This window comes from Oncorhynchus tshawytscha, linkage group LG22 (genome assembly GCF_018296145.1).
Source record: "Oncorhynchus tshawytscha isolate Ot180627B linkage group LG22, Otsh_v2.0, whole genome shotgun sequence".
Taxonomy (NCBI): Eukaryota; Metazoa; Chordata; class Actinopteri; order Salmoniformes; family Salmonidae; genus Oncorhynchus; species Oncorhynchus tshawytscha.
Window position 1 is genome coordinate 6,368,917 of NC_056450.1, and position 21,777 is coordinate 6,390,693.

A 21,777-nucleotide genomic window follows, 5' to 3' on the forward strand; every position below is an offset into this window, starting at 1 on the left:
CCCCAAACATTGACACTGTACCGGTACCCATTGTATATAGCCTAGCTATTGTTATTTTACTGCTGCTCTTTAATTATTTGTTAGTTTTATTTCTTCTTTTTTTTCTTTTTTTTTCTTAACTGCATGGTTGGTTAAGGGCTTGTAAAGCATTTTACCTGTTGTATTGGGCACATGTGACAAATAAAATGTATTTTGGTTTGATGTTCAAACCCCCCTGGTAGCCTACAGCTCAAAAGCATAACCACTGGTGAAGGGAATCCCATTACACAACGAGTTGTTAGTTCAGAGCTTCCAGGGTATGTGGAAGCAGATCCGCATTTGGTTCCATTCTGTTCCACTCTCCATGGGGTCGAAGCTTGAACTTTGTTTTCTGTCTGATTAGAGGTCAACTTAATTAAACATGAAACCATGAGTGCTTGTTGGTACCATTCAGTAATATACAGCACTAAAGCTTGTTCCTGCTATTATATTCACGGCTCTTCTACCTTTGCATTAAAGTTGGATAAACACCTGTATATTGTCTGGCCTCATGTTATCAATAAAATACTACAATGTACATTTCCTGTAAAAACTGCTGATTCGTCTTTGTCAGCCTCAGGACCTTGCGCAGGGCCGGAAACAATAGAAGAGCCCTAAATGTAACTGACAGTTACATTTCATTCAAAAACTATCTTTTGGTCTTTTTTTTTTTTTCACAAGTCGACTGTTGATACAGTTTCAAAATGTTTTGCATGTCAGCAGTCAAGTTATCAAGATTATTGGACTTTTAAGAAGCAGAGTGTCACCAGACACATCATCGTGATGATGAAAAATGCATCATATGATGCAGAACTCATCATCATGATGACGAGGCTAGAGACATTTTGCTTCTTACAAAAGTCCAATATCTTGATATTGACACGCTGACACGCAAAACATTTGTGGACCGTGTCAACAGTGGACTAATGAAAAATAAATATCAAAAGATCGTTTTTGAGTGAAATGTCTCTTTAAAAGGAATATAGTAGGATGCTGCAGGAGTAGCTAGTTGTAAACTGAGTTGAGCGGAGCAGACCGTGTCATGCTTAGTTCTGTTTAATATTTCAGGGAGACAGGGTCAGGACATGAGTGAGAGATGAGTTGATGGAGGTCCTATGGGAGATGGGGTGAAGAGTTAGAAACCACTTCCCTGTAGAAATCAGGCTTTCCTCTTTTAAGTTATGCGCTATTATTTTGGAGGGACACATAACAATTAGCATATCTTGTACTTCTGGGAGAACAGCTATCGTATACACTTGCATGGCCTTACAGTGGCAATAAAAAGTATGTGAACCCTTTGGAATTACCTGTATTTCTGCATAAATTGGTCATCAAATTTGATCTGATCTTCATCTAAGTCACAACAATAGACAAATATAGTGTGCTTAAACTAATAACACACAAATTATTGTATTTTTCTTGTCTATATTGAATACATCATTTAAACATTCACAGTATAGGATGGAAAAACTACGTGAATTCCTCGGCTAATGACTTATCCAAAAACTAATTGGAGTCAGGAGTCAGCTAACCTGGAGTCCAATCAATGAGATGAGATTGGAGATGTTGGTTAGAGCTGCCTTGCCCTATAAAAAAACACTCACAAAATGTGAGTTTGCTATTCACAAGAAGCATTGCCTGATGTGAACCATGCCTCGAAAAAAAAGAGATCTCAGAAGACCTAAGATTAAGAATTGTTGACTTGCACAAAGCTGGAAAGGGTTAAAAAAGTATCTCTAAAATCCTTGATGTTCATCAGTACACGGTAAGACAAATTGTCTATAAATGGAGAAAATTCAGCACTGTTGCTACTCTCCCTAGTAGTGGCCGTCCTGCAAAGATGACTGCACGAGCACAGTGCAGAATGCTCAATGAGGTTAAGAAGAATCCTAGAGTGTCAGCTAAAGACTTACAGAAATCTCTGGAACATGCTAACATCTCTGTTGACGAGTCTACGATACGTAAAACACTAAACAAGAATGGTGTTCATGGGAGGACATGAGAAGAAGCCACATTGCTGCATGTCTGAAGTTTGCAAAAGTGCACCTGGATGTTCCACAGCGCTACTGGCAAAATATTCTGTGGACAGATTAAACTACAGTTGAGTTGTTTGGAAGGAACACACAACACTATGTGTGGAGAAAAAAAAGGCACAGCACAGCACACCAACATCAAAACCTTAACCCAACTGTAAAGTATGATGGAGGGAGCATCATGGTTTGGGGCTGCTTTGCTGCCTCAGGGCCTGGACAGCTTGCTATCATCGACGGAAAAATGAATTCCCAAGTTTATCAAGACATTTTGCAGGAGAATGTCTTAATAAACGCCTTCTGGAGTGGCCCAGTCAGAGTCCTGACCTCAACCCGATTGAGATGCTGTGGCATGATCTCGAGAGCAGTTCACACCAGACATCCCAAGAATATCGCTGAACTGAAACTGTTTTGTAAAGAGGAATGGTCCAAAATTCCTCCTGAACATTGTGCAGGTCTGATCCTCAACTGCAGAAAATGTTTGGTTGAGGTTATTGCTGCCAAAGGAGGGTCAACCAGTTAATAAATCCAAGGGTTCACATACTTTTCCCACCCTGCACAGTGAATGTTTACACGGTGTGTTCAATAAAGACATGAAAACGTATAATTGCTTGTGTGTTATTAGTTTAAGCAGACTGTGTTTGTCTATTGTTGTGACCTATATGAAGATCAGATCACATTTTATGACCAATTTATGCAGAAAAGGGTTCACATACTTTTTCTTTCCACTGTCTGTCTTTTTCCATTTTGGTCAGTATGCTATCTATTCCTCTCTTGATGTGTTTGGGATGGAGTGTGTGATTGATTTCTCCTCCTTCTGTCTAACACAGTTGCAGGGCACCAGCGAAATGACAAAGAGGGGCTAATCTTATCGATTCCACCTGGGCTTTTCCGGTACTCGTTAAGAAAAATGAGACTTGTGTCTTGGGGGTGTTATTCTATGTGGGTGTGTTATGTTTGCTATTTCGTATACTGGCAGTAATGTCATTTGTCCCTCTTCAGTCACCATCCAGAACAGGCCACCGCAAAGATGGTGGATAAATGAAGATGTCCCACTCAGGCTGTTTACCATTGGGGGAAAAAATGGCCAGTTCCGGTCTGTTTAACAGGGTTGCCCTCCCAGAAGCACCAATGCATTAGCAACTGGGTCTGGTCTGCTTAGTTCATTGGCTGTAAATGAACCAGAAAAATTGAGGGAGAGAGATGTCTCGCTTCTTCTTCCGTTTCTGGCTCCGTACTGAATGGCTTAGCAACCGCGTGACCCATCATGACAAACTTGAACATGGTTAGTCAGGGAATCCTGCTTCGAGCGTACTGCATTTCCTGCTTTTTAGATGGAGCTACTGTATCTTTGATGAAGATTGTGTTTGTGCTAACGTTAGGACACGAATGTGAGGATATTTCAGCTGGAGAAAAAACCCAAGCCGCCCGTATATGAAAAATGAATCTCGTTCTTTCAACGTGACATTTGCGACAAAGTCTTGCATATATTGTTGTCTAAAAAAGTCTGAGGCGCTTCATGCTAATGGTTAGTTCAGCTGTCTGTAAATAAATTAGGTTTCAGGTTGATTCTGGTGAGCGATTGGATAGTGTGCACTGCAGCACATCGGGTAGCTGTGATACAGATGATTTGATTACTGCCAGCCATGATTAGAATGTGCCAGGCAGTGGTCCCGTGTGGGCAGGATTGAAATCAAAACCCAACCGTCATTAAGTTGTGACATCCTCAGGTCCACAAATCTCACAAAACTCTGTTTTGGAATATATTGACTTTATGAAATGATCCTACTTACACATGTTAGTACATTTTGGCACAGAAAAAAACTTTTGGGATGAATAGTGATGCAACATAGGCCTTATTCAACCAGAGAAGTTGTTTTTGCGTTCAGTTGCACTTTAAAGGAGCATTCACCGGAGACAGAGTAGAGCAAGACAGGCAGTTCAGAGATCCTGTCATATGTGTATTCCTTTTCTGTCTCTCGTCATCCAACTTTCCTGTCCACAATGTAACTGCAGTAGGGATAATGAGAGAACAGTACAGTTTATGGTTTTGTTTAGTACAACATAAAACATTGAGCTCTCCTGACTGAAGAGGAGAACCATAATGGTACTCCCCATGAGGAAGGTCATGGGCACTGAGAAGAGCAGCTGGTACTCTTTGTCCTCTTCCCAGGGCCGGCCCGCTGTTGGCACCACGCTCTGCCAAAGCTCTATGCCACAGCCCAGGATACAGCAGCTGATTAAACTATAATCTCCTCAGTGGTGAGAGCATTAGCCCCATAGCCAACACTATCAGGCCACTCACCTGTACACAGGGTAGCAGATGCAGCCTCATCGCAAGGCTATACCCTGTACCGAGTTGGAGCTGATCCAGTAGCCACTGGGAATGGGAAAGGGCCTCAATTGCAAATACATACAGTGCCTTCAGATTCAACCACAAAGACTAGGGAGGTTTTCCAATGCCTCGCACAGAAGAGCACCTATTGGTAGATGTGTTAAAAAAAAGTAGATATTCAATATCCCAGTCACTACAAAGATACAGGCATTGTTCCTAACTCAGTTGCCGGAGAGGAAGGAAACCGCTCAGGGATTTCACCATGAGGCCAATGGTGACTTTAAAACAGTTACAGAATTGAATGGCTGTGATAGGAGAAAACTGAGGATAGATATACAACATTGTAGTTATTCCACAATACAAACCCCTAATTGACAGAGTGAAAAGAAGGAAGCCAGTGGAGGATACATGCATCCTGTAAGCAATAAGATACTAAAATAATACTGCAACAAATGTGGCAAGCAATTTACTCTTTGTCCTGAATACAAAGTGTTATGTTTGGGTCAAATCCAATACAACACAATACTGTACCACTCCATATTTTCAAACATAGTGGTGGCTGCATCATGTTATGGGTATTCTTGTAATCGTTAAGGACTGGGGAGTTTGTCAGGATAAAAAATAAGCGGAATGTAGCTAAGCACAGGCAAAATCCTAGAGGAAAACCTGGTTCAGTCTGCTTTCCACCAAACACTGGGAGATGAAGTCCCCTTTCAGTGGGAAAATAAACTAAAACACAAGGCCACATCAACACTGAAGTTGTTGACCAAGAAGACAGTGAATATTCTTGACTGGCCGCCTTACTGTTTTGACTTAGCAAGACCTGAAAATGGTTGTCTAGCAATGATCAACAACCAATTTGACAGAGCTTGCAGAACTTTGAAAATAATAATGTGCAAATGTTGCTCAATCTAGGTGTGAAAAGCGTTAGAGACTTACCCAGAAAGACTCACATCTGTAACTGCTGCAAAAGATGATTCTAACATGTATTGAATAAGGGGGTTGAATAGTTATCTAATCAAGCTATGTTTTATTTTTATATACATGTATATATATTTTTTTTTACAGAGAGTTTTTTTGTGTAGATCGTTGACAAAAAAATTACAATTAAATCCATTTTAATCCCGCTTTATGTGATGAATACCAGCATGCATGTTTTTTCTAATTTCATAAAAGTGCATAGTGAGTGTCCTGTCATCCTAAGAGTATGGAAATATTAGTTCATGGATTCTCTGTTCCTCCATCTTGCTGATGGTTGAACATTCTTCCAACCAAACAAACTGACTCTGCAGATCAGAAAGGAGAGTGGACAGATGAAGAAAACAACAATACAAACAGAAAAACTGCTGATATTTTTCTGCTCTCAGTCTGCTGACTGTTGAGGTATTCTTACTCCCACACGTTTGTGCATATCTCATGAGTCGTTCCACCTCAAAAAAGCACACGGAAGAGGTTTTCGACACCCACCATCTCAGATTGTCTGAAAACATTTCTGTAGTTAGACACAGTTGCTCAACATTTCTGTAGTTGCTCATGATGAAAAGACATTGTATGGTCATCCGTACAAGTCAAGCCAGTCCTCCATGAAAGCAATTCAGTTTGTCATTCTCTTAGCAACCTAATGCTTTAACCCAACTCTTCTCGAATAGTCCAACAATTGACAGCTCTCTGAGAGGGCTATCCCTATGATGCAATTATCATATTAAGACTTTTCCTACAAGAGCGAAAATGTGATGGAGAAATGGGCTAGTGACTAAAATGTTGTGAAGACCCAAATAAAACCATTACATAGCAGTCTTATGTTTTACCCTAAAATGATTAGAAAACATCTCCTATATGTTGTTTGATGAGTGACATTTACCATTAAACCCAACCCAATACATTACCATTACAGTGCTTTCAGAAAGTATTCACACCCCTTGACTTTTTCCACATTTTGTTGTCTTACAGAAATCATTTAAATGGATTAAAGTGAGCATTTGTTTTGTCACTGGCCTACACACAATACCCTATAACGTCAAAGCGAATTATGTTTTTCTCATTTTTTTGACAAATTAATAAAAAATGAAAAGCTGAAATGTATTGAGTCAATAAGTATTCAACCCCTTTGTTATGGCAAGCCAAAATAAGTTCAGGAGTAGAAATGTGCTTAATAAGTCATAATAAGTTGTTTGGATTCACTCTGTGTGCAATAATAGTGTTGAACCTTTTCCTCCAGTGGGCTAAATCAGGCTCACACAGAGTGTTTCTTGGTAGTCTTAGTCACATCTACTTTGAAACAAACGTATACACCTCACACACATGGTTATGTGCTTACAAATGTAAGACACCTGTACCATGTCAGATATAGAGTTGAAATGTATTAAATGTTGAGTTGAGACTGAAATAAACAAAACCTTTTCATATGGAAACACCAGATTTTTGGCAGGTTCATTTAAATCATTTGTATTAATTATGAAATGATTAAAAACATTAATAACATTCCACCCATGAGACCACTAGAGGGCTATTTGGTCATTTGACTGCAGGATATGACTACCTGTACCATACACAATTATCTGTAAGGTCCCTCAGACGAGCACTGAATTTCAAACACAGATTCAACCATAAAGACCAGGGAGGTTTTCCGAAGCCTCGTAACGAAGGGCACCTATTGGTAGATGGGTAAAAAAAGCAGACATTGAATATCCCTTTGAGCATGGTGAAATTATTATTAACACTTTGAATGGTGTTCAATACACCCGGATAGGAATGAACCCGCTCAGGGATTTCACCATGAAGCCAATGGTGACTTAAAAACTGTTACAGAGTTGAATGGCTGTGATTAGGAGACAACTGAGCATGGATCAACAGCCTTGTAATTACTCCACAATACCAACCTAATTGACAGAGTGAAAAGAAGGAAGCCTGTGCAGAATAAAAATATTTCAAAACACACATCCTGTTGCAACAAGGCACTAAAGTAATACTGCGGTACATGTGGCAAAGCAATTAACTTTTTGTCCAGAACTCAAAGTGTCACTGTATGTTTGGGGCAAATCCAATACAACACATTACTGAGCACCACTCTCCATATGTTCAAGTATAGTGGTGGCTGCTATGGGTATGCTTGTAATCTTTAAGGACTCTGGAGTTTTTCAGGATAAAAAAATGACAAAATGGAGCTAAGCACAGGCAAAATCCTTCAGGAAAACCTGGTTTAGTTTGCTTTCCACCAAACACTGTGAGAACACTCCTAAAACACCATCTCCACTGGAGTTGTTTACCAAGAAGACAGTGAATGTTCCTGAGTGGCATAGTTACAGTTTTTACTTCAATCAACCTGAAAATCTATGGCAAGACCTGAAAATGGTTGTCTAGCAATGATCAACAAACAATTTGGCAGAGCTTGAAGAATTTTGAAATGAATAGTGGGCAAACGTTGTACAATCCAGGTGTGGAAAGCTCTTTGAGACTTACCCAGAAAGACTCACAGCTGTAATCGCTGCCAAAGTATTGACTCAGGGGTGTAAATAGTTACGTAAATGAGATATTTCTGAATTTCATTTTCAATAAATTTGCAAAAATGTCTAAAAACTTGTTTTCACTTTGTCATTATGATGTATTGTGTGCAGATGTGTGAGAAAAAAAAGATTTAATAAATTTTGAATTCAGGCGGTAACACAACAAAATGTGGAATATAAATATATATATATATATATATAAATAAATAAAAATCAGTATATAAATATACTGAACAACAATATAATCGCAACATGAAAAGCATTGGTCCCATGTTTCATGAGCTGAAATAAAAGATCCCAGGAATTTTCCATTCACAATTTGTGCACAAATTTTTTTGTATCCCTGTTAGTGAACATTTCTCCTTTGCCAAGATGATCCATCTACCTGATAGGTGTGGCATATCAAGAAGCTGATTAAACAGAATGATCAGAACACAGCTGCACCTTGTAATTGGGACAAAATGTTCACTCTAAAATGTTCAGTTTTGTCACACAACACAATGCCAAAGATGTCTGAAGTTTTGAAGGAGTGTGTAATTGGCATGTTGACTGCGGGGATGTCCACCAGAACTATTGCCAGAGAATTTAATGTTAATTTCTCTACCATAAGCCGACTGCAAAGTCGTTTTAGGGAATTTGGCAGTACGCCCAACTCAAATCAAATCAAATCAAATTTTATTTGTCACATACACATGGTTAGCAGATGTTAATGCGAGTGTAGCGAAATGCTTGTGCTTCTAGTTCCGACAATGCAGTAATAACCAACAAGTAATCTAGCTAACAATTCCAAAACTACTACCTTATAGACACAAGTGTAAGGGGATAAAGAATATGTACATAAAGATATATGAATGAGTGATGGTACAGAGCGGCATAGGCAAGATACAGTAGATGGTATTGAGTGCAGTATATACATATGAGATGAGTATGTAAACAAAGTAGCATAGTTAAAGTGGCTATTGATACATGTATTACATAAAGATGCAGTAGATGATATAGAGTACAGTATATACAAATACATATGAGATGAATAATGTAGGGTATGTAAACATTATATTAGGTAGCATTGTTTAATGTGGCTAGTGATATATTTTACATAATTTCCCATCAATTCCCATTATTAAAGTGGTTGGAGTTGAGTCAGTGTGCTGGCAGCAGCCACTCAATGTTAGTGGTGGCTGTTTAACAGTCTGATGGCCTTGAGATAGAAGCTGTTTTTCAGTCTCTCGGCCCCAGCTTTGATGCACCTGTACTGACCTCGCCTTCTGGATGATAGCGGGGTGAACAGGCAGTGGCTCGGGTGGTTGTTGTCCTTGATGATCTCTATGGCCTTCCTGTGACATCGGGTGGTGTAGGTGTCCTGTAGGGCAGGTAGTTTGCCCCCGGTGATGCGTTGTGCAGACCTCACTACCCTCTGGAGAGCCTTACGGTTGTGGGCGGAGCAGTTGCCGTACCAGGCGGTGATACAGCCCGACAGGATGCTCTCGATTGTGCATCTGTAGAAGTTTGTGAGTGCTTTTGGTGACAAGCCGAATTTCTTCAGCCTCCTGAGGTTGAAGAGGCGTCACAACTGCAGACAATGTGTAACCATGCCAGCTCACGACCTCTACATCTAGCTTCTTCACCTGAGGGATTGTCTGAGACCAGCCAACAGGACTGCTGATGAAACTGAGGAGTATGTCTGTCTGTAATTAAGCCCTTTTTTGGGGAAAAACTCATTCTGATTGGCTGGGCATGGCTTCCAAGTGGATGGTTCTGGCTCCCAAGTGGGTGGGCCCATGCCCTCCCAGGCCGACCCACGGCTGTGCCCCTGCCTGTTGCGTTTATATTTTTGTTCAGTATACTTTCTGAAGGCATTGTATTTGGGATTTTTACCATTGAAGACCATAACATTTAAACCATTAGAACTCCTGTAGCCTATTGGTTTGCTTGACAAGGAATGGTCTAACTAATCCAAACCTTTATTGAAGGGAATAAACTACACACACTTGGGCCATTTCCCAGATACAGCTTAAGCCTTAGGCAGTCAACCCAACACTAGCAGATCTCTGTTGGTGTGTGGGCACACTCTTAGAAAAAAAGGTGCTATCTAGAACCTAAAAGGGTTCTTCGCTATCCCCATAAGATAACTCTTTGAAGAACCCTTTTGGGTTTCATGTCGGGTTCTACACGGAACCCAAAAAGGTTCTACCTGAAACCAAAAAGGGTTATCCTATGAGGACAGCCAAAGAACCCTTTTGGAACTCTTTATTTCTAAGAGTGCAGCTAGTTACACAGATTGACTTCATTGAGCAGATTAGATTCAAGAGAAGGACAGTTTGTATGTGTTTGTATTGCTTTTATGGAGGACTGGCTTGAATTGAAAGGATGATCACACCATTTATTTCCATCCTGAGCGAAAGCTATGGGTTTTCTACCCAAAGTTGCAAAGGGTTCCATTTAATACATGGATAAAGGCTGTGGCAGTAATAGCAGAACAGCAGCATTTAGTGGGCAAAACATGGTACTAATTCACTAAGAAGACATTATATAGTATGAATAAACAATACTCCAAGCCACAGCTTCATATAACTTGTCAAACATAGAGAACTGATACTGTATACTGGCCTTTGTCACACACTGATCTGTTTCACCTGTCTTGTGCTTGTCTCCACCCCCCACCAGGTGTCTCCCATTTGTCCCCATTATCCCCTGTGTATTTATACCGGTGTTTTCTGTTTGTCTGTTTCCAGTTCATCTTGTCTCATCAAGCCTACCATCATGTTTTTCTGTACTCCTGTTTTTCTGGTCCCTGTTTTCCAGTCCTGCTGGTTCTGACCATTGCTGCCTGCCCTGACCCTGAGCCTGTCTGCCATACCATTCTGCCTTCCCTGACCTCGAGCCTGCCTGCCGTCCTGTACCCATCTGACTCTGACCCGGTTTACGAACTTCTGCCTGTCTTCAACCTGCCCCTTGCCTATTAATAAATATCAGAGACTCAGATCATCTGCCTCCTGTGTCTGCATATTGGTTTCATCCTGTGACGTTATAGCCTTGTGTTTTAGGTAATCGTGCTGCTGAAAGGTGAATGTCTCCCAGTGTATGTTGGAAAGCAGACTGAACCATGTTTTTCTCTAGGATTTTGCCTATGCTTAGCTTTATTCCATTTATTTTAATCAAAAATAACTTCTGAGTCCTTGCAATTGACAAGCATACCCATAACATGACGCAGACACTACCATGATTAAAACTATGAAGCGGTACTCAGTGATGTGTTGTGTTGGATTTGCCCAAAACATAACGCTTTGTATTCAGGAAAATGTCATTTATTTGCAAATGTTTTACAGTATTACTTTAGTGCCTTATTGCAAACAGGATCCATGTTTCGGAATATTTTTTATTCTTTACAGGCTTCCTCCTTTTCAATCTGTAATTTATATTAGTTGATCCTTCCTCAGTTATGTCCTACCACAGCCATTAAACTCAGTAACTGTTTTAAAATCACCAATGGCCTCATGTTGAAATCGCTGAGCGGTTTTCTTCCTTCCCGGCAACTGAGTTAGGAAGGGTGTATTGATACGCCATCCAAAGTGTAATTAATAACTGCACCATGCTCAAAGGGATATTCAACGTCTGTTTTTTTTGTTACCGCCCTACCAACAGGTGCTCTTTAAGAACCATTAGAAAACATCCCTGGTCTTTGTGGATGAATCTGTGCTTGAAATTCACTGATCAACTGAGGGACCTTTACAAATAATTGTGTGTGTGGGGCACAGAGGTGGGGTAGTAATTGAAATCATGTTTAACACTATTATTATTGAATCCATGCAACTTTGACATTTTGACATTATGGGGTATTGTGTGTAGATCAGTGACACAAAATCTAAAAGTAAACCATTTTCAATTCAGTGTCACGACTTCCGCCGAAGTTGGCTCTCCTGCCTATTCGGGCGGTGCTCGGCGGTCGTCGTCACCGTCCTACTAGCCACTACCGATCCCTTTTTCGTTTGTCTGTTGGTTTTGTCTTATTAGTTTCACCTGTGTGTATTTTAGTTTAATTTACGTCCTTATATGTAGTAGGTTGTCCCGCCCTTATTTTGTGCGGGATTGTTTTTGTATTCGTGTCATTTGGTGTAGCACTTGTGTTTTATTCTCCGGTCTATTTTGATCCTGTGTTGGATTATTCACCCTGTGTGTTGGGTTGACCGTGTTTTTTGTGCGCCGGAGAATAAACTGTTCGAATCACTGAAACCTGCTCTCTGCGCCTGATTCCACCCACCTTGATAAAACGTGACAGAATCCCGCCACCCTCATGGAATCAGCAGGAGCAGCCGCGTCTCCTCTCCCATCGATGGAAGAGAGGGTCCTCCATCACACCAGCGTGCTTCACCGGATTGGTTCTGCCATGGACCAAATGATGGAGAGGATGGATCGATGGGAGAGGAGTGGCCTTCCCACCTCATCTCCAGCACCCCCTTCTCCAGCACCTCCTGTTCCTGCGACCACATCTGACTCCGGGGCTCTTCGGCTGACACTCCCACGGGAGTATGACGGAACGGCGGCTGGGTGCCAGGGTTTCCTCCTACAACTGGAACTATACCTGGCTACCGTGCGTCCTGCTCCCTCCGGAGAGGAGAGCGTGAGCGCCCTCGTCTCCTGCTTGACTGGGCGAGCCCTCGAGTGGGCCAACGCAGTGTGGAATGGTCCGGACTTGGCGAGGGATAATTACCCAGAGTTCACCCGCCGATTCTGAGCTGTTTTTGACCATCCACCAGAGGGTCGGGCGGCGGGTGAATGGCTGTTCCACCTGCGTCAGGAGACGAGGAGCATACAGGTCTTTGCTCTGGAGTTCAGGACCTTGGCCGCAGGATTGAACGACAGGGCCTTGATCGATAATTTCAGATGCAGTCTCAGGGAGGACGTTCGCAGGGAGCTGGCATGTCGGGATGCTACATTCACACTGGATGAACTCATTGACTTGGCTATCCGTCTCGACAATCTGCTGGCTGCCCGCGGGCGTTTGGATCAGGCCCTGTCGTTTCCACTTCCCAGCCCTCCTGTCCCTATCCCTATGGAATTAGGAGGGGCGGCTTCGAGGGGGACCGGAGGAGGAGTGTCCTCCTGCACCAGTTGTGGTCGACGAGGGCACACGTCCGACCGGTGCTGGAGGAACTTGTCTGGGAGTCGGGAGGGCAGGCGGAGCACTGCTTGATCACCCCAGGTGAGTAAGCACCAGACTCACCAAGAGCTTCCTGTCGGTCACGTGTATGTGTTGACTTCTTTCCCTGGGTTTTTTCCCTCTCTACAGCATAAGGCGCTAGTCGATTCAGGCGCAGCTGGGAATTTCATGGATCGTGGGCTTGCGTTAAGGCTAGGGATTCCCCTTGTGTCGTTAGACCAACCTTTCCCCGTGCACTCCTTAGATAGCCGACCATTAGGGTCAGGAGTAATTAGGGAGGCTACGGTGCCGCTGGACATGGTAACGCAGGGGGATCATAAGGAGCAGATTAGTCTGTTCCTTATAGATTCACCTGCGTTTCCAGTGGTGTTGGGGGTTCCCTGGTTAGCTCAACACAACCCGGTGATTTCCTGGCGACAGGGGGCTCTTAAGGGGTGGTCAGAGGAGTGTTCAGGTAGGTGTATAGGAGTTGCCGTTGGTGCGACTACGGTGGAGAGTCCAGACCAAGTTTCCACCGTGCGCATTCCCTCTGAATATGCCGATTTGGCTATCGCCTTCAGTAAAAAGAGGGCGACCCAATTACCACCTCATCGTCGAGAGGACTGCGCGATAAACCTTCTGGAGAACGCTGCACTTCCTAGGAGTCACGTGTATCCATTGTCCCAGGAGGAGACGGTAGCGATGGAAACATACGTTGCTGAATCGCTGAATTCAGCCCTCCGCATCACCCGTCTCCTCGAGCTTCTTTTTTGTGAAGAAGAAGGATGGAGGTCTGCGTCCGTGCATTGATTATAGAGGTCTAAATTCCATCACAGTGGGGTTTAGTTACCCACTACCTGTCATCGCTACGGCGGTGGAATCATTTCACGGGGCGCGCTTCTTCACAAAACTGGACCTGAGGAGCGCGTATAATCTGGTGCGTATCCGGGGAGGAGATGAGTGGAAAACCGCATTTAGTACTACATCTGGTCATTATGAGTACCGCGTCATGCCATACGGGTTGAAGAATGCTCCAGCCGTCTTCCAATCCTTCGTAGATGAGATTCTCCGAGACCTGCTCGGGCAGGGAGTGGTAGTGTACATCGATGACATCTTGATCTATTCTGCCACACGCGCGGCGCATGTGTCTCTGGTGCGTAAGGTACTTGGGCGACTGCTGGAGCATGACCTGTAATTGCAAGGCGGAGAAATGTGAGTTTTTCAAACAGTCCGTTTCCTTCCTGGGGTATCGTATTTCCACCTCCGGGGTGGTGATGGAGGATGACCGCGTTACAGCCGTGCGTAATTGGCCGACTCCGACCACGGTGAAAGAAGTGCAGCTGTTTTTAGGGTTTGCCAATTACTACCGGAGGTTTATCCGGGGTTTTGGTCAGGTGGCTGCTCCCATCACCTCACTGCTGAAGGGAGGACCGGTGCGCTTGCGCTGGTCAGCAGAGGCGGGCAGAGCCTTCAGTCGTTTGAGGGAGCTGTTCACCAATGCGCCCATGTTGACGCATCCGGACCCCTCTTTAGCGTTCATAGTGGAGGTGGATGCGTCCGAGGCTGGGGTCGGAGCCGTGCTGTCCCAACGCTCGGGCGTGCCACCCAAGCTCCGCCCGTGTGCTTTCTTTTCGAGCAAGCTCAGCCTAGCGGAGCGAAACTATGATGTGGGGGACCGGGAGTTGTTAGCTGTAGTCAAGGCTCTGAAGGTGTGGAGACATTGGCTTGAGGGGGCTAAACACCCTTTTCTCATCTGGACTGACCATCGTAATCTCGAGTATATCCGGGCAGCGAAGAGACTAAATCCACGTCAGGCTAGATGGGCCATGTTTTTTACCAGGTTCCGGTTTACCCTCTCATACCGGCCAGGCTCCCAAAACACCAAAGCCGACGCGCTGTCCCGCCTCTATGATACCGAGGAGCGGTCCGTTGAGCCAACTCCCATCATTTCACCGTCATGTCTCGTGGCACCGGTGGTATGGGAGGTGGACGCGGAGATAGAGGAGGCCTCACGGTCAGAGCCGGCCCCCCCTAACTGTCCAGTGGGGACTCAGTACGTGCTGAGGGGGTCCGGGACAAGCTGATCCGGTGGGCTCATACTCTCCCCTCCTCGGGTCATCCTGGCATCGAGAGGACAGTGCGGAGTCTGAGAGGGAGATACTGGTGGCCCACGCTGGCTAAAGACGTGAGATTTTATGTCTCCTCCTGCTCAGTGTGTGCTCAGAGCAAGGCTCCTCGGCACCTGCCTAGAGGGAAATTACAACCCCTCCCCGTTCCACAACGGCCGTGGACACACTTATCGGTGGACTTTCTTACCGACCTGGTGAGTGGGCAAGGTATGTTCCCTGGGCTGAACTAGCTCAGAACTCCCTACGCCACTCCTCAACTAACTTGTCCCCTTTAAAGTGTGTGTTAGGTTACCAGCCGGTCCTGGCCCCATGGCATCAGAGCCAGAGCCGAGGCTCCTGCGGTGGAGGAATGGGTACAGCGCTCCAAGGACACCTGGAAAGCCGTTCAGGACTCACTACGGTTAGCGGGAGAACGGCAGAAGAGGAGCGCTGACCAGCACCGCAGTGAGGCCCCCGTGTTTGCACCGAGGGACAGGGTCTGGCTCTCGACCCGAAACCAGCCCCTCCACCTGCCCTGTCGGAAGCTGGGGCCGCAGTGTGTGGGGCCGTTCAAAGTCCTGAGGAGAATAAACGAGGTGTGTTACAGGTTACAACTTCCTAGGTATTACCGTATTAACCCCTCGTTTCATGTGTCTCTCTTCAGGCCGGTGGTGGCTGGTCCCCTGCAAGAAGGTGAGGTGCCTGAGGTCCCTCCGCCCCCTCTGGACATCGAGGGGTTCCCGGCGTACACAGTTCGGGGCATTCTGGATTTTAGACGCCGGGTGGGGGGCCTACAGTACCTCATGGACTGGGAGGGGTACGGTCCGGAGGAGAGATGCTGGGTTCCGGTGGGGGACATTTTGGACCCTTCTCTCCTGAGAGATTTCCTCCGCCTCCACCCGGATCGCCCAGCACCTCGTCCTCCGGGTCGTCCTCGAGGACGGTGGCGGCGCGCTGCGGGGGCCGCGCGTCAGAGGGGGGGTACTGTCACGACTTCCGCCGAAGTTGGCTCTCCTGCCTATTCGGGCGGTGCTCGGTGTTCGTCGTCACCGTCCTACTAGCCACTACCGATCTCTTTTTCGTTTGTCTGTTGGTTTTGTCTTATTAGTTTCACCTGTGTGTATTTTAGTTTAATTTACGTCCTTATATGTAGTAGGTTGTCCCGCCCTTGTTTTGTGCGGGCTTGTTTTTGTATTCGTGTCATTTGGTGTAGCACTTGTGTTTTATTCTCCGGTCTATTCTGATCCTGTGTTGGATTATTCACCCTGTGTGTTGGGTTGACCGTGTTTTTTGTGCACCGGAGAATAAACTGTTCGAATCACTGAAACCTGCTCTCTGCGCCTGATTCCACCCACCTTGATAAAACGTGACATTCAGACTGTAAACACAACAAATGCAGAAAAGTCAAGGGGTGTGGAAAGGCACTGTATGAATCATATAAATTGAACTGTCCAAATTTGTCAGAGTTAAAATTGTCTTTCAACAAAATAATGTTGCAGGAATGCTTATCGTATATTTTTCTAACTACATAAACCATTTCAAAACAATCTGAGATGGTGGGTGTCTTGCTGAAATTAAATGGAATGACCCGCATTGATGAATTTATAATCCACTCTGGGAGGTCCTTGAGGTATAGATCTGAGTGGGAGTGAGTGAATTAAGTTCCATAAATGACCTGTTTTCATTTCCCCCTACCTGTTTCTTCTATTTATCAAGAGGGCAGCTCTCTATGTGGTGAGGTCATGGTTGAAGGAATGCATCCACCCAACACCTTTTGTAGTGTGTTGACTGTTTTTGAGACTGATTTGTTGAGCAAATGAATGCTTCTTCTGCCATCGCTAGAGCTCAATGTGGGTCAGTATGACAGCCTATAGGATATCTGTCTTCCTTCCACAGTTCCATGACTCATGACTGAGTGACAATGGAAAATGACATGACGTCCTCCAACTTCCACTCCCAGTAAGCCCAGAGAGTTTGTAATCTGTGTAGAAATGTGGAGTCAAAATGATTTTGTAGCGAGGTGAATCTAATCTGCCTGTAGATATAACCCATCATCCTTAGCAATAGCAGCAGCACAGGCAGCATGTTGCAATTTTTTTTGACATGGTTGTTTTGTATGTAACTTGTAACCAGTAGATCCATGTGTTTTCAGTCGCCTGTGACAAACCAGTGAAAATCCTATACACCAATATATTAATGTGCTGAAACAATATTGTGTAAATGAGTTTCCATTGATTTTACGTACCACATAGGAGCTGCATCCAGGCACAAGTCTTGTAGACGGTAGCGGTGTTGCAGAAGAAGAAGAGCGCCATGCAGGCGATGCAGCCCAGAATCAGCACCATGGACAGAAACACGAAGACCGACGCCGCTTTGAAGGCGCCGGAGGGGATGGAGCTGAACTCGGCGAAGCTTCCCGTGCAGGTGAGCTCTCGGTTGTGCGGTCCTCTTCCAACGCACTGGTGAAACAAGCCGAAGTAACCCACCTGCGGCGTGCTCACACTGTCCCCGATCCAGTAGGGCTGAATGAAGACCACCACGTTGATGATGGCAAAGCATATGGTGAATATCGCCCAGAGTACCCCGATGGCGCGGGAGTTCCGCATGTAGTTATCATGGTAAATCTTGGCGGCTTCTTGTGAAGGCAACATGTTTTCCACTATACTGTAGCTTTCTTTTCGTTATTTTAATGACTCACTCAGTCTTTGCGCGTCTCCGTTTGTGAAAGCTGTGATTGTAAATTTGGTAGCAGTGTATCTATTAATGAAAAAAATCCTTTATATTAAAATACGTTGATTAATTATTATTATTGACTAGCCTTTATTTATTTATTTTTGGCTACCATATCATTGTAGATTCAACCTGCGAACCTACAAGCCTAAACATTGTTGAATAGATACATGTATGTATAATACTGGTAATTAATAATGTATCGTTCCTTAGAAAAGAGAAGTGGAGTCCGAAATTGGATATTTCACAGTAATACGGTTTTGCAATATCCTCAACCAATGCTATCTTAAAAATATGTCCTTTAGTATCCTCATCCAAGCCCACCAGAAATGATAAGCTGTTGCCTGGTGCCAGTGGTGGATCCCCCGTTTACGTGTAGCATCTGAGGCATCCGTGGAGGGCTTCTTTGAGCTAGAGATATCGGCGCACAGTCCCTAATTATAGAATTTACATCCAATTTTGAGAAAATGAAAACGTCAACTATGACCAGTCCGAGCTCGCGAAACCGACCTCCTCCGCCGCCACTCCATTATTGGGATTTTCCCTATTTGTCTCGTGCCCTCTTCCTGCCTCTCCCCTCGTCGTCCTGTCTCTCCGTGGATCTCTCGCGCGCTCTCAGAAGACGCTGAGCACTGTTGATTGCGGCGCGTTCACGTACCGCACAATAACCAACATAGGGGTATTCTCCCCTCCTTATTATTTTACTACAATTATAACGATTGTTTGTATGCCGATTTAGGTTAACCATTTTGATTAGACATAGGCCTACCCACAGAAGACAGAATGTTTATTTTCTAAAGATGATCCCACTAAAGATGATCCTATCAACTGGTCAATATCAACTGTCTATCAGCAAGTAATATGGGAATTGATTGAATTGAATGTTGTTTTAATCTTGTTGGTGATTGAATAGTTGTTTTCTCTCAAATCGATTACTAGCTAACGAAAATTAATCTGGCACTAACATTTTCATGAATATCTAGGTCAAGAGATCATGCCCACACACAGGGGTTGATAAGAGAATTACACAATAATTTGAATCCCTGTGTTAGGAAAAGTCTAGAATGTATTTTTTAAATTGAACTAGGCAAGTCTGTTAAGAACAAATTCTTATTTTCTATGACAGCCTAGGAACAGTGGGCTAACTGCCTTGTTTAGGAGCAGAATGAAAGCTTTTTACCTTGTCAGCTCAGGTATTCAATTTTGCAACCTTACGGTTACTAGTCCAACACTAGGCTACCTGCCTCCACAAAAAATTGGTTAGAGGCTCCCCCTTCTGAGACAGCACACACACGGTTTATTAAAAAACAAACAGGACACAGCCGGTTTATTACACACACACACACACACGCACACACACGCACACACACACACACACACACACACACACACACACACACACACACACACACACAAAAAACAAACAGGACACAGCCAATGGAGTTCCACTGCACCACACACACACACACACACACACACACACACACACACACACACACACAGGCTTTGCTAGCCAGTGTGAGAGAGGCCTGCAGCACAGCAGTTGATTTAAGGTCAGGACACATAGAGTGGTGGGATGCATTCATCCTTCACAGAGGTTGTTACTACTTTTGTGCATAGCATGCACTGAGAGATCCGACTGCAACACCCACTTGTGTTTCTGTGCCACTGTGCACCATGCAACATTTAACAGCATCTAATATGAGATATTGTCTGTATATATATGTTTTTTGTTTTTGGTACATTTGTGTGTGCTGTGCTCAGGTTTTTGTCTTGAGTGTCAGTGTTATTATGTATGTGTATGTTTATCCTTGAGTTATCTGTGAACTATATTTGTGTGTGTCTACGTTTGTCTGTGGCTACTCTGGGGTCTCAAAAACGTTCTCGAGCTAGCTACATTGAAACAAGTTCCCTCAGTGTGAATTCACACTAGTCTTGACATACGCTGCCATCTGCTGGATATACAACGAATTGCAAGAATATTGTGTCACAGAGATACAAAAAAGAGTTGCTTGTGTTTTATAAAACCAGGGGGCAGTATTTCATAACATCTATTTCCGTAAATGTCTTGTTTTAATCTCGACAACAAGAACCGAATCTGCAGCTTGACTTTGTTAAGGCTGTGATCAGAGTCTGCAATTTGTCTGGTATATTTCCTTTGATTGTTCATGACTGAACTGCTTGATGGAAGAAAAAGTTAGCACAACAAAAGCAAGGGCATGTTGTCTTTATGCCGATACAGGTATTGAACCGCTAGATAACGTCCAATCTCGATTTTTTTGCTGTACAAATGGATCTGTTTGATGGAGCTGTAGACTCTTTCCTCATACCGCTTCTGACCTTAAGCTCTGAAACATTATTACTTCCAAGAAACCAGACATCAGAATATTGCTTACTCTAAGGCAGCATTCAGGCAGCGTTTGTTGCCATCCTAATAATGTATTATACATTGCTCAATTTCCTCAAAATCACAGTCAAGTTTCTGTAGTTCAGACAACAGAAGGCATGGTGAGTCATTGTTATCCATGTGTTTGATTATGCCAGTCCAGATGCTGTCTGAGAGGATAGTGATGTTGGTGATGCCGAATCTGAAGTGTCAGAGGTAGGCACTCTATCAGACGTGTTGTCTTGTTGCCTTATTCCTATGCAGTCCCCTCCAACTCTTACGTGCCCTAGAACTGGTGCCTGATTTCAGAAACAACCAACATTAAGAGCTGAGATCATCTAGACACTTGTGCTATCTGAATTCCTCCCTAGAGATTGTAGATATATATATATATAAAGCACCCAAAAGAACCCAGTGAAGCCAATATAACTTTGTGTTTGTACATTACTTCATTAACTCTGATTCACAAGCTCCACTCTCCTAACTTAGTCCTGCTCATTACACTCTTCATGCCTCTGATTGCACTTTACCTTGGTGTGTGTGTCTGTGCTTCATTATCTACCCTGTGGAGATTGTAGTGGAGTGCCCTATTTTGAGCATCCAAACTGGCCTAAACGGTACTAGAAATTAGGCTGTATTAAAGCCCTAAAACATCTGTGGGTGTCACGGAAGTCTAGGAGTGGTGGGTGTAGAGTCAGGCGCAGAGAGCAATACTTCCAATGGATGCGTTTATTTCACTTGGTCTAGCCAACAATCAGGCAATGACCATAAATCAGGTATGTCTCTAAAAACCAGGAAATAAACATACAACAAATTACGCAGGAGAAAAACAACTTCACCACTGACAGTAGGAATAAGCCCGCACAAAAGCAGGCGGGCACTGGAAATTTAAATAGACCATTGATGAACTAAAATAAGCAACAGGTGAAAACAATCAAGACAAAAGCAACAGAAAAGAAAAAGGGATCGGTGGCAGCTAGTAGACCGGTGACGACGACCGCTGAGTGTCAGAACAGGGAGAGGAGCCACCTTCGGTGGAAGTCGTGACAGTGGGTTATTGTTTGGGCACAGTTTTGTGATATAATGTGATGACTAGTAACTGTAATGTGTTCCAGGCTATCCTCTGAGCTGACAACTGCCCATGTTGCCATTATGATATAATTTGACCTCAGCAAAACTTGTGTGGTTGCATTGTATGAGTGCATAGGACGAAGAGGACAAGATAAGGACCAGGGATAGTCTTTCTCCCTGCTGTCTCGATAGGGGATTAGGCTTCTTTGGAACATTGTTTACCTCCTCTATCAGGGTTAGGAACTAGCTGGTGCATTGGCATCTCAAGGGTATAAAGACACTGCACGTCCTTTGTTTGCAGGTATAATGACAGTAACTTTCAGCCATGCGTTTTCTCTTCCCTGGCTAGCCCCTGGTCTGTGACAAGAAAACTAAACAGGAATTCACCCTGAGGGCAATTAAGTATTCCAGCAGATGGATGCAGCCAGTGAGGCCAAAGAAGAGTTTATCATTCTTTCA

General features: G+C 44.0%; 1 protein-coding gene across 1 annotated transcript in view; it reads right to left on the minus strand.

The window, feature by feature from the left end:
• Positions 1 to 18,454, minus strand: part of LOC112221634 (LHFPL tetraspan subfamily member 3 protein-like) — a 27,704-nt gene extending 9,250 nt beyond the window's left edge. Inside the window, exon 1 of the mRNA XM_024383819.1 lies at positions 17,377 to 18,454. Coding sequence (XP_024239587.1) covers positions 17,377 to 17,782 — 406 coding nt within the window. The 5' untranslated portion in view covers positions 17,783 to 18,454. The remainder of the gene's footprint in view (positions 1 to 17,376) is intronic.
• Between the last annotated feature and the right edge of the window lie 3,323 nt (positions 18,455 to 21,777).